The sequence below is a fragment of the Dendropsophus ebraccatus genome, chromosome 1, assembly GCF_027789765.1.
Source record: "Dendropsophus ebraccatus isolate aDenEbr1 chromosome 1, aDenEbr1.pat, whole genome shotgun sequence".
Classification (NCBI taxonomy): domain Eukaryota; kingdom Metazoa; phylum Chordata; class Amphibia; order Anura; family Hylidae; genus Dendropsophus; species Dendropsophus ebraccatus.
In genome coordinates, this window is record NC_091454.1 from 139,888,655 (window position 1) to 139,902,723 (window position 14,069).

Sequence of the window (14,069 nt, forward strand, 5' to 3'; positions counted from 1 at the left end):
GTCACTGATCAGCCGTACGAGGAGGAACAATAGCTTCTTCCCCCTTTTGTTTACCATGGGCCAGGTATAGCAGATTAGTCCCATTTACTTGAAGGACAAAGCTGTAGTAAATTGTAAGACCAGACACAGCTGCCACTAAAAATATAAAGGTGAACCTGATAACATTGATTTTATTGGGGTTATTTATTCAGGTTGTGCGTGGTATTACGATTCAGCTCCATTCAATTCAATAGAACTATGCTGCAAAACCCACACCCAAACTGGAGAAAAGACTGGTTGTGTTTCTGAAAGAAGGAGGCCATGTTTTCTAAGCTTGGAGAACTCCTTTAATCAGTTGATGAGATACATAAGACTCACTCTACGTGCTGTGGACGACCAGATCCTTGTACAGTTTTTGCCCCCCATCGCTGCTCTTCTTCTGTTATATCATTCTGTGGAGAAAAGATTTGTATCAGCTTAGAGCAAACAACTTCAGTTATCCTACATTTCCCTCTCTATAACCAACTGAACTGACAATAGCTAATAAGGATACAGATATTTTTATGATAGAGAAGTAAAAAAATATATACTGTACAGTATATGTTTTTTAACATGTGATTCTATGTATGATGACTTGAACCCAGTGCCATCTAAGGTATACATCGGACATTTTGTCAGCTAAAGTATACATGTGAATGATGTTGCAAAATGAAGTGTAACTAATACAGATAAAGGCTATGTTCACACAGCATTTTTCAGGTCCATTTAAATTGATGTCCATCATTTTGAGTCCAAAATAATGGACGTCATTTAGCTTTATGGCCTTCCCTTAGTGCAATGATGGCTGTTGGTACATTATTCTAGTTTGGGTTACTAATTGGCCTTTGGGTGCGGCTTAATTTAAAAGTCCATTGAATTTAATAGTTAAAACTGAGAAAGAAGGGTAGCAAAAGAAAAAATGAGTGTGAACAACTAATAAAAAACATCCGCTGTTTGCAAAAGACGTCCGAAAATAATTATCATGATCATTATTTTGACATCCACGGTGATAATGTCCGTTATTCAATACATTGGACATCCATCTTCTCATTGACTGCACTGCATTGCAGTCAGTTAAATAGTGGCAAAAACGGACGTTATTTTAAATTGCAAAAGCAGCTGCATTTTTAACGTTTTGTGAACATAGCAAAAGACAGTTCTTACATATAAAAGTCAAAAGAGTATCTGGAATATTGTAAACCACTCTACACTGAGGACTCTACACTTGCACAGGAACCTTCATTGAACCATCTTTTGTATCAAAAGTAGCCGCTCATCTCCCAATGTAAATGGAACATGTTGTGGGCAATGTTCTTTAAGCCTGCACAAATTATATATATACTGTATATATATATGTTGCAGTAAAATGATAGAATCAGGGATTTGATCAAATCACTAGTGATTTGATCAAATTCCGGGAAATGATGGAATGGCCAAGCCCTTCCATCATTCCCTGAACAAAGTCAGTGATTTGATCAAATCACTGACCCCTTTCAGGGAAATGATGGAATGGATTTTTATCATTTCCCCTGCAACATACCTCCTGTTCCCCATTTGCTGTGTGATGCGGCTGCTGATGCCTCCTGCTCCTGGCTCTGCTCCCCTGTCCACCTCCAGTCCTGTGTGCTGTGTAATAATGCCTCCTGCTCCCCGCTCTGCTCCCCTGTCCGCCTCCGGTCCTGTGTGCTGCTTGATGATGCCTCCTGTTCCTGGCTCTGCTCCCCTGTCCGCCTCCGGTCCTGTGTGCTGTGTAATAATGCCTCCTGCTCCCCGCTCTGCTCCCCTGTCCGCCTCCGGTCCTGTGTGCTGCTTGATGATGCCTCCTGTTCCTGGCTCTGCTCCCCTGTCCGCCTCCGGTCCCATGTGCTGTGTGATAATGCCTCCTGCTACCTGCTCTGCTCCCCTGTCCGCCTCCGGTCCCGTGTGCTGCGTGATAATGCCTCCTGCTCCCCGCTCTGCTCCCCTGTCCGCCTCCGGTCCTGTGTGCTGTGTGATAATGCCTCCTGCTCCCCGCTCTGCTCCCCTGTCCGCCTCCGGTCCTGTGTGCTGCGTGATGATGCCTCCTGTTCCTGGCTCTGCTCCCCTGTCCGCCTCCAGTCCGTTGTGCTGCGTGATAATGCCTCCTGCTCCCCGCTCTGCTCCCCTGTCCGCCTCCGGTCCCATGTACTGTGTGATGATGCCTATTGCTCCCTGCTCTGCTCCCCTGTCCGCCTCCGGTCCCGTGTGCTGCTTGATGATGCCTCCTGCTCCCCTGTCCGCCTCCGGTCCCGTGTGCTGCTTGATGATGCCTCCTGCTCTCCGCTCTGCTCCCCTGTCCGCCTCAGGTCCCGTGTGCTGCAAGATGATGCCTTCTGCTCCTGGCTCTGCTCCCCTGTCCGCCTCCGGTCCTGTGTGCTGCGTGATAATGCCTCCTGCTCCCTACTGTGCTCCCCTGTCCGCCTCCGGTCCCGTGTGCAGCTTGATAATGCCTCCTGCTCCCGTCTCTGTTCCCCTGTCTTCCTCTGGTCCCATGTGCTGTGTGATAATGCCTCCTGCTCCCGTCTCTGCTCCCCTGTCTTCCTCTGGTCCCATGTGCTGTGTGATAATGCCTCCTGCTCCCGGCTCTGCTCCCCTGTCCACCTCCGGTCCTGTGTGCTATGTGAGGATGGCTTCTGCTCCTGGCTCATCTCCCCTGTCCGCCTCCGGTCCCGTGTGCTGCGTGATGATGAATTTTGCTCCCTAAAAAGGATCAGCTTAGCTACCTGTTTAAGCTACCCGTTTCCTTGGTAATTAGTTTTTAATTTTTTTTTTTTTTTTTCGTTTTAATGACTATTGTCATGTTACTTAATAAATATAGACCCTGGTGACTCCTGACTCGTTCATTCCATCATTTCCCTGGCTTGGCCATTCCATAATTTCCCGCGATTTTGATCAAATCCCTGAATTCTATAATTTCACTGCAACATATATATTGTTGTGCTTTTGTAAACATAGAGTCAATGTATGACATGCCATCTTATGATATACAGTGGCATATGTCAGGCCTTTACAATTGCATTGTCCTTTATAACTGGTGCATAGGTTACGATAGTTCCCAGATGAAACAGTAGAAGGCAACGTGACTATAGTCTTAGAAGGGACAACTGGACAATTATATTTACTTTTAATATTTGCTTTTGCTCTTGTGTTATTTCTAGAAGGCAGAGGCATACTCATTTCTGAATGGTTGCTATAATTACAAATTATTGCCATCGGGTTGCCCTGCAATATAGTAAAAGTTTGCAGATAATAAAGTCGTAAAACTCACCACAAAATCTGGATCAGTTTCCCAGTCATCACCTCCTGCAACGTCAGTTGCTGCTACGTTGTGTCCCACGGCCGCTTTCCACATCTATAGTATTTAAAAATAATATGGGTTCAGAAGTGAATGCTGAGGTCATGTAAGCCTCCATAATAGATGGTTCCTGTAGATAAACTATTGGCACTTATCATTGGATATAGACAACAATGCCATCTCAAAAACAATGGAAACAAGTTATATTTGATATAAACAGTGAATACTAAAAGTAAATCCTAAACGAATGACAATCAACATGAAGCTCTGCCAAGAGAAGACTAGATTTTACTGTACCACAATGGAAACAGTACAAACTTCTAAAATAATTTCTGTAATTGTAAATAATAAAAATCTGGATATACACATGAAATAAGTCAGACGAACTTGTAAATTTCAATCAATCAATCAATTGAAAATTACATGGGAAGAAATGTTCATGATGGCCAAGGGTAGACCGATGTCTGCAAAAAAGTGCCCAGCCAGGCTGGATCTGTTTAGCTGTGGTCCATGGAAACACAAGTGTATAGTATTATCAACCATTGCCCAGTTTGTGTAGGCTCATTGGCCCAGATTTATTAAAGGACTTTAATAAATTTAGACTGGTGCAAACTGCCCACAGAAACCAATCACAGCTCAACTTTAGCTGTGATAAAATGAATTTTACACCCTTTAAAAAATTACCCTATTGTGTTTTTTGAAGAAGACGTTTGGCCAACCCTCCAAAATACAGTAGATGTTAATAAATCAGTTAATACTTAGATGGGTTAGATTAGGTCCTCTTTATCTGCCACTTTAGTCTGGCATGTTGTTGGTGAGATTGTTCATATGAACAATTCCAACGACAAGTGATTGTCCACATTATGGTCGATCAATGTAATATTGTAAGGTATGTATATAACCTTCACAGTCCAGAATGTTTTTTAACCAGGTACTAGCCACATGTCCCTGCCGCAGAAACATTTTTTAAGGAACTGTGTGGTTCTGATATTTGTGTATAGTATGGTATTTTTGCCACAGGTTTTAGTATAGTTAATATAAGCGTACAATGTTCATCTTTTCACCAAGGTTCGTTCTTTCCTATGCAGGCCAAGGACCCCCTTTTCAATGTATTGGCTGCTGCATGCCCAGGCTTTTATCTGATACCGTGTGGACAGTGCAAATGCTGCAAGTAACAAACCCTGGGACTTCAGCAAATATACCATGCAGCCTGTAAGAGGAAGTTCTGAGCAAATACTGTCTCCTTATATAGCATAGCACATAACCTGTGGGAGCTTAGGAAACTGGTTTGTTCTAGTTCTACACAATGTTCCTTTCACAGCATATAGTCTCAGTGTTATAATAGTATAACAAAGGTATTCTATAGGAATGGATTCAAATGGCAGTCATTATGTCCATTCATTGATAATGGATAAAACACAAATGACATACAGCAGGCTGTCTGTTTCCATGATATAGTACAAACTCAAGCATGGGCCCTAAATAATGCAAAACCTGTAATATAATGGTGTGACCCTTGCTCCATAGCCGTAACTACCATTGTAAAAGGAAGGGCTTTAAAAAGCTGCATATAACTGAGTTTTACACAGGTCAGGAAATGAGTCATCTCACAAAATCAGCCACCAAGGATCTTATATGGACGGAAAAGAGGCTTATAATTTCATATACTGAATGTACAGTATGAGTATTGGAGTTGTTTGCCATTCTGTTGCACTTCATCATATAACACAATATCTTATAACAATGGCCAGAGCGGCAGATGATGTCCAGACAGGGCCAGATAACAGAAAATGTCTGTTTCTGTCCAAGCCTATATTGCTAGCTCAGTGCTGCATGGTGAGGCTGGGTTCACACTACTTATATTTCAGTCAGTATTGTGGTCCTCACATTGCAACCAAAACCAGGAGTGGATTAAAAACACAGAAAGGATCTGTCCACACAATGTTGAAATTGAGTGGATGGCCACCATATAACAGTAAATAACTGCCATTATTTCAATATAACAGCCGTTGTTTTAAAATAACAGCAAATAACAGCCATTAAATGGCGGCCATCCACTCAATTTCAGCATTGTGTGAACAGAGCCTTTCTGTGTTTTTAATCCACTCCTGGTTTTGGTTGCAATATGAGGACCACAATACTGACTGAAATATATGTAGTGTGAACCCAGTGTGAACTATTTTCATGATTTTTTACAAGCCTTTGCGACCAATAACTAGTATGGATAACAGAGCTGGCTACTTTAATAGAATATGGTCATCTAAAGTTTGTGCTGCATATTTAGCCATTATTATACTTGATGTTTCTGATGGCTTACTCCAGCACTTATGTTCAATGCTATAGAACATGAAACTCCATTGCTATAGCAATACAAAAGTTTAAATCGGTTGAGGTCTGGTGTTCAGAGCCCCCACTGATCTGCAGAACCAGCAGAGAGAATTGTGCGGCTGAGCGCTTCTCTTCCTGCGTCACTGCAGTAGACTTTCCCATACATTTCTACAGAAGTCTCCTGTCAGGAGTACAGATCAGGCAGAGAACACACTTTTCCTAGCTGGATCCAGAGATCGCTGGGGGTTTGAGCACCCAGACCCCAACCGATCAAACCATTTGACATATCTCTAGTTTGTATACAGTGAGAGACCATTCAATCGAGCCCAGCCCAGTGGGGAGATGCCAGCAGATGAATCTTCGGCCTGTTCACAGCTGGTGTTTAAACTGTAGCACATTGTAGATGGTTGTACTAAGGGAGTCTGTAAAAACTGATGTCATGTTCCCTTTAATGAAAAAACACTGTGGTGCGACAGAGCGGTGGTCATTTCCAGAGACTTAAGATTTCATAGATTTTTTTTCTTGCTGAATTTTATGATATTGACTGGACACCATTATGTCTATTCTTTGTTAATATTCAGCATTAAGGAGCATTTGCATTGCTACAAATGACAAAAAGAGCAGGTATTATTTTTGAGAACATACAGGACTTCATCTGCCATTGTCACTGGCCCCTCCTAATGACATTGCTATCGCTATCTGTGCACTTGCTATAGTATACAAGGAAGGAAAACAGGTATACAGAGTGACAATTACTTACCGCGTTCACCTGCAATTTTGTCTCGTTCCTTTTATATGAAATTTTCTCTTGTTAGTATGCAATAGTTACGTTTCTTTCCTTTTATGATATGTAGGTGGTTGCCTGTTCCGTCTTTATAGATTTCCTGCTGTCATAGTTCCTTTCTTACGTGAAATGGCTGTAAAAATTCACTTCCTTCTCTGTGGTTTCTTTTTTCAGTGTACAAAATCATTGAACACTTCCCCCATACATGTTCATGTCCCTTATTATGAGCACAACCCACTGAAATATCTAACAAACTGTATCCAGTAAAAACTAGCCTTTTACCAGACAGCCCACTGAAATGCATGCAGCTACTCGAAAAGGTATTCTTTTATGCCAAGCACCCCAGGTCCATCTGTGGGATCTCAGCTCATGGACCCCCATTAACCAATGGGTTATTTCAGTAGCATGGACAACCTGCTATTTAATTATTTTTTGCAAGCTCTATTCAAATAAATGGGACAGTCACAACAGAAAATCTGTCGTGTGTGAACATTTACATTTTAGTGCTGCTCCCCCAGCAAACAGGAACCACCATCCCAGACTGCATGTTAGTCCTTCAAATACTATTTTAGTAAAGCTGACTTGTGAGGAAAGGTGGTATTGAATGGATGCCACTCTGAAACAATGGCACTTACATTTGTTGTCCAACCCTGTTATTGATAACTACAAACCATGAACACGTGGCATACACATAGGTCATGCAGTTTGTTTGTTGGAAATACCCCTCTTAGATAATATTAATACCCAACTAAATACTAAAATAAAAATAAAAGAAATTGTCCAATACTGTAGTTGTATCTTAACTAGAGAGGATTGAAGCTCGAGCATCATTCGGCATTTAAATACTGATGTATCCATGTATCCATGTTTCCCCCCAACTCCCTTGGGCTGCATCCAACTTATTCAGCCACTGGTTTTCAAATGCTAAAGGATCAGCCTTGAGCATACGCTAGTCCGATCATCTCCTGATTAGTATGCCCACCATTGATCAATATTTGTGTATAGTTTACACAAAGCAATGACAAAACATGTAAAATGCGCTTTTGTTACTTAGGGTCATTATTGCTCGGCAAATTTTTGGGGAGGCTGCTGTGTCTTTCTTAGATGATTCAAACCCTTGTTGTACTGTATGTGTTAACAGGAGTATTCACTTCAATAGGAGATGCAGTAAACCTATACAGCCACCAGTTGGGGCCCTTATAAGCCTTATTAAAGTGTACCTGTTGTTTATTTATTTATTTTTTGTGCAGAAATTAATAGCACAGGCGATTTTAAGAAACTTTGAAATTGTTTTTTTTAGCTGAAAAATGCATTTTTATTATGAGAAAGCAGTTTGAAGCTCTCCCCCCGTCTTCATGGTTCTCTTATGGAGTGGGGAGGGGTGGAGGGAGATGAGGCACCAAAGAGTTAATTTACAGCTACATCACCAGGCTATCTCCTCAGAGGTCAGCACTGACCTCTCTGACCTCTGAATACAGCTTTCACACAGCTGTGTAATCCTCTGTTCTCTGTTGCCGACTAATCTCCCCCCTCCCCTCTCCATAGAACAGACAGGGGCACGTCTGATGCAACAAGACGTGATTTCCTGATAATGAGCAGTGAATGAGAGAGAGGAGGGAGGGGGGGACCTGGGGAAAGTCTTTTTGAATGCAGATAATGGCATATTTGCCTAATAAACCCATTTATAAAGTTTCTAAAAATCGCCTGTACTATTGATTTCGACAGTGACACTTTAATCTTATTTTACAAGATCATTTAGGAAGTGAACGCTGATTGGTTGCTATGAGCATAAAAAGGGAAAGAAAAAAAGTTTTTCTTTTGGAAGGTTCTTCTTCCAGCTCTGCCCTCTGTATACGCAGGTGCCATGGTTCTGGCAAATAGCTGATCAGTGACGGCACCCTACCAATCTGACATTGACTGCTTATTCTGAGTATAAGCCATTAATATACAAGTCCCGGAAAACCCATTTGAGTTCAAAGTTAGACTGTGTTTTTATAGTTAATTATAGTTAATTGGGTAAAAATCATCAGATTATCTTATAATAACGTATTCTATTGTTTTCAGACAAAAAATGGTCATTAGTGCATACATAAAGGAAAAAAAATCAGGCGTTAGTCCGCCGCAGTCCGTGACTGAGCGCGAGCGGCGGATTATGCAACAGTTTCCGTCATTTTTCAGCAGTGTGCACATACCCTGCCAAGGTAGTATCCTAGAGTATTACCTGGTGGTGTAGTGAAGTCCTCCTCTCCAGCTAGTGACTACATTTGGGTCATTTTCTGAATGTGTGTACCTGTTTGTACTCAGACCTTGCAGTAGAGTGCAATAGAGCCGGGTCAGAGTACAAATACGCATGTTAGAAAAAAAACAGAAAGTACTCTGTAGCAAAGTTCAAGCCATTCAAGCCAAAGCGGTTACCCAGGCTTAGAAAAACGCATTTTTTTTCTTCCAGAAATAGCACCACTCTTGTCCTCCGTCTGCGTGTGGGTTTGCAGCTTTTTTTTTTCCCCAGTAAAGTGAATACAGTTGAATTGTAATACCACACACAACCTGGTGCCAGGAGTGGCACTGTTTTGCAAAAAAGTAAGGGTGCATTTTTTTAATCCTGGATAAAGGTACGTGCACAGGTTCATTCTTTGGATGTATGGCAGAATACGCCATGGAGTCTATGACACGGGCAGAAAAGCGCGGCCACTAGAGTCTGCGACCGAATGCGGGCTGCGGAATCTGTAACGGATTTTCCGTCGGGATTCCGTAGTGTGCACATACCCTAACTCCTTTGAGACAGTTTGAAACAAAGACATAAAAAATGAGCTAAACCAGTGGTGGTGTACACTTAAAAGGCCAAAATCTGCTCCAATATGAATTCCTATTATGTTCAATGAGATGCTGCGCTATAGGTTTTCCTAAAGGAACTTTAAACCATGTATACAGAAAAAAAGTCATCACCTAGTGACGGGTTTTCACGTGGAAACTGCATTGGGTATGCAACTAAGACTTGCCAAATCCAAGGCATAGGAATAAAAAATGTGAACTTGCCCTGATTCTATTTCCTTACTGCAGCATTTTATTAAATAAAGAACACACAGCTTATAAAATATATGTTGTATTTGCTACAACAAATCAGAATACTTGCTTTTTTAAATTCTGTTTCAGTGAATCATACCAAATAGCACCATCTAGTGAATCAAAGAATTTTAACATGTACATGTATATATCATCAGATTATGCCTTACTTGTAGCAACTCTACCCATATCCAAGGAATATGGGATGAGAAGATCAGACACACAAGGGGGCGGAGCTTTATCAAACTGGTGTAAAGTAGAAGTGTCTTAGTTGCCCCTAGCAACCAGATTCCACCTTTCATTTTTCAAAGAATCTGTGAGGAATGAAAGGTGGAATCTGATTGGTTGCTAGGGGCAACTAAGACAATTCTACTTTACAACTGTTTGATAAATCTCCCCCAATGTCTTTTTTTGGCCGTTTATCACCAAAAAGACGGTCACCCCCAAAAAATGACTTTCAAAGCATGGCTGTTCTGTGCAAATTACGTCCGTAAAACACCAGCGTTCTGGCGCCAAAATGATGGCCGTCCAAAACAAAAAACGTCCATCAAACGGCCAAATAGGGATTGAGATAGTGTGGTCATAGCTATAGATTGTAAGCTTATGTGAGGACCCTCTCTTCTTGTTTAAATAATTAGTGTGTAATTCTGTAAAGTCTGCTGGCTTATGTACTCCCAGATCTGAAAAGCAAATTTTAATATGTCAACATCCACCATATTAAACAGCTTTGTGACTACCCTACGTAAATGAATGTGACGGGCAGGGGAAGGCATGTATGAAGTGGGCTTAGCAGCTGAGTAGGTGCTGGCTGCTATCATCACACTGGTCTTGAAGAACCGATAAAAAGGAAAAAAAAAAAAAAAAAAAGTTACTCAATCTATTCTCTGTAGGAAGGCCAATTGGTAGACCAGTGTGTCTCAATTCCAGTCCTCATGGCCCACTCAACAGGTCATGTTTTAAGGATTTCCTTAGTATTTCACATGTAATATAATTATACTCACACATGCATATGCATCACAGGTGTTCTCTGTATGGGATATTCTCAAAGCAAGACCTGTTGGTGGGCCATGAGGACTGTAGTTGAGAAGCACCGTGGTAGACCATTCCTTCCAGTCCACCAATCCCTTCGAGAAAACCTGAACAGTGAATAGAATTGTAAGCTAACACTTACATCACTTTTTTTTGTGTGTGTAATGTAGAAAAAATAAGTCAAAAAGTAGCAAAGGTGCTGAAAATCAATTTTGTCTGTTTTATTCTAACTATGGCTTTAAAGCCTTATTATACCCTCAGCTCCTCATATTAAGCAGACATGGGAATGTATATATTATAAGAATACAGACTTTTTTTTTTTTTTTTTACCAGCTGCTGAGGTAGCCTGTCCATAGTTCTATCGTAAATCATGTTCTTCATGCATTATACCTCCAAGCTTTACATTTCTACATACATTGTTTGTTGCATCTGTCTCTCCTGAACAATTCACCCAACTCTTTAACCCCTTAAGGTCACAGCCAATTTTTATTTTTGCACTTTTACTTTTTCCACTTTATGTTTAAAAGGCCATAGCGCTTGCATTTTTTCACCTAGAGACCCACATGAGCCCTTATTTTTTGAGAAACCAATTGTACTTTGCAATGACAGGTATCATTTGCGCTGTCAAATTGAAAAAAAAAAAGGAATTTGTTTTGATTTCGGGGAGTTTTGCATTTACGCCGTTCGCCCTATGGTAAAAGTGACTTGTTATGCATGTTCCTCAAGTCGTTACGATTACAACGATATGTAACATGTATAACTTTTATATTATCTGATGGCTTGTAAAAAATTCAAACCATTGTTAACAAATATATGTTCCTTAAAATTCCTCTATTCCCAGGCTTATAACGCTTTTATCCTTTGGTCTATGGGGCTGTGTGAGGTGTCATTTTTTGCGCCATGATGTGTTCTTTATATCGGTACCTTGATTGCGCATATGCAACTTTTTGATCACTTTTTATTAATTTTTTTCTGGATTTGATGCGACCAAAAATGCGCAATTTTGCACTTTGGAATTTTTTTGCGCTTACGGCATTTAAGATCGGGAATGTGATGAATTAATAGTTCGGGCAATTAAGCTACTTAATATGTTTATTTGTTTATTTATATTTATAAAATGGGAAAAGGGTGATTTGGACTTTTAATAGGGGAGGGGATTTTTTTTATTAATAAACATTTTTATTTTTATTTTTACTGTAACTAGAAGTCCCCCTGGGGGACTTGTATATAAACAGCACTGATCTCTCATAGAGATCAATGCTGTGTATATACTCAGCAAAGATTGATCAGATCTAATGCAGAGCCGGGATCAGCGTCATCCCGACGCTGAGGCCCGGAACGGGCAGAAGAACGGATCTCCGGATCTCAGGTTTGACAGAACGGATCTCAGGTTTGACAGCTGCACTTAGTGGCTTAATTAGCCGGTGCGGCAACGGGACCCGCGCCGGCCAATAGAGGCACTGTCCGGCTGCACATGTCAGCCGGGATCAGCGCCGCTCTGAAATCCACCCCCCTTCCCCCCCGCGGCACCATCACATATCAGATACGTCATGGGTCGCTAAGGGGTTAATTTAATAAAATAACTTTTATTTATATTTGGCAGATGAATGTTCTGTCATTACAGGCAAGTAAATGCTCATCCTATCCTAGTGCTAGAAGAGATATCCCATACATACCGAAATGACAATATTTGTATAATTCTATAACAAATTCCTGCAATTTGGTGTCAAATAGACCCAAAAAGGCAATGGTATATGAAAGTAAGACAGAAAGAAAATCTTGACGACCTTTCAAGGTTTAGAATAACTATGTAGTCTGCACCAGACCAAGGCACTGTTTGATGGAGGATTAAAAGAATTTTATTATTCTATATTACACGCACATTAACATTTTGTATTTTGAATAGGAATGATATCACAGCTGTACAGTTGGATATTACAAGGTAGCCCCCCGATCAACTGGCTTTAACATTTATCTTATGCAGAACATCCTTTAATACATCAGCTTGTAATAGCCTACTGCCCTAAGCATCATATAGAAACAAATATTAATACCTTCTTAAGAAATACAGCATTGATGGAAAGGAAAAGCAATCTGCCCACCATTGTCTATAAATAGGATTTGGTGTGCATCACATTGCGAATGCTGAATTTACCAGTGTCAGATTTGTTTCAGACATTTCTGCAACTAAATCCTTTTATTTGGATGAGCCTGCTTAAAGGGGCATTCTGGCTTTAAAAAAAAAAAGTAAGATGTTATACATCAATCTTCTGTCTTCTGCAGCTTCTGTGTACTTCCAGTCCCCCAATCGTCAGTCTTCTTCCTGCTTCTGGCTCAGTGCAGGTCTCATCTTGGTCACTGGTTGGCTGAGCAGGCAAAACCTGAGCTTTAAACTTTGAAGCAGGAAGAAGACTGGAGAGATCAGGGAACTGGAAGGTGTCAAACAGAATCTGCAGGGGACTGGGGGTAGGTAAGTATATCTTTTTTTTTCCACAGACCCAGCAACATATTTTTTTTCAACGTGCTGGAACACCTCTTTTAAATCAATGTGCTTTTTGCCTATACAATCCCAATCGAAAAAACTTAACATATTCTCAGTTGCAGAGATTTCTACAACAAATCTGCCACCCTAACACTGAATAATCAAACAACAACTTAATAAAATTATAAATCAATTTAATTATTTTTTCTTTAAATAAATCCCAGAAATGGCACCATTCTTGTCCATGGATCTTGGTATTGCAGCATACCCCCCTTACCCCAGGGTACTCCAAATAAAAACATATTCCCATGCTGTCTGACCCTATGTGTACTATTTTATAAATGCCTTTATTGGGTGGGCTGACGGGTATCAAACCTCTTCAACAAGTTCTTTGCATTTGTTAGATAATGACATACATTAGACAGTGGCCAGAACACTTTTCCTATTTATATAGAATACTTATACTTCCATATGGAAGCCACCTGGAGATTACTACAGTTTTGTGTGCTTGAAAGTGAAATGGTTGCTGATATATCATGGACTGTATAGTACTTAAAGTGAATGTACCACTAGGTACGTCTGCTTTGTGATTTTTACATGACCGGCACTGGCAGTTCTTTTTAACTGCTGCCCGGGTCCCACACACAGCGCCAGTCTGTTCCCAAGCACGACCCACCATGAAGCACTGGGGAAAAGGGGGTTCCATCACACTGGGGCCCACAGGCTTGTCCCCAGTGCTTCATGCCACGCCGCTGCTCGCGACCAAGGCAGCGGTTCAAAAAAAACGTGGCACCAACATCCTTGCGCTGGCCTGTTCATGTAAAAAACACAAAACAATGTACATAGTGGTACATTCTTTTTACAAAATGTTTTCTTTCTAACTTACTCCAATTCACCCTTATTCCATCCTCAATGTTTTCAGATCCTGGGTTCACATTAGAGTAATATAGACACATTTTTGCATTTCCATTATGAACTCCAAGTCCCAACTGATAGTCATGTAGGGAATACAGAGGCAAAAATGTCTCCATATTATGTTTGGGTAACCTTAC

General features: G+C 40.9%; 1 protein-coding gene across 2 annotated transcripts in view; it reads right to left on the bottom strand.

Moving 5' to 3' along the window:
- LOC138799135 (hematopoietic lineage cell-specific protein-like) overlaps positions 1-8,761 on the bottom strand; it is a 32,698-nt gene extending 23,937 nt beyond the window's left edge. The window contains exons 1-3 of one of the 2 annotated variants that reach the window (XM_069979950.1): positions 8,665-8,761; positions 3,305-3,388; positions 358-431 (exon numbers count right to left, since the gene is read on the bottom strand). In XM_069979950.1, coding sequence (XP_069836051.1) covers positions 358-431; positions 3,305-3,388 — 158 coding nt within the window. In that variant the 5' untranslated portion in view covers positions 8,665-8,761. Of the gene's footprint in view, positions 1-357; positions 432-3,304; positions 3,389-6,419; positions 6,522-8,664 lie in introns of those variants that run through there. The other variant, XM_069979958.1, reaches the window with a different exon arrangement.
- Positions 8,762-14,069: the final 5,308 nt, after the last annotated feature.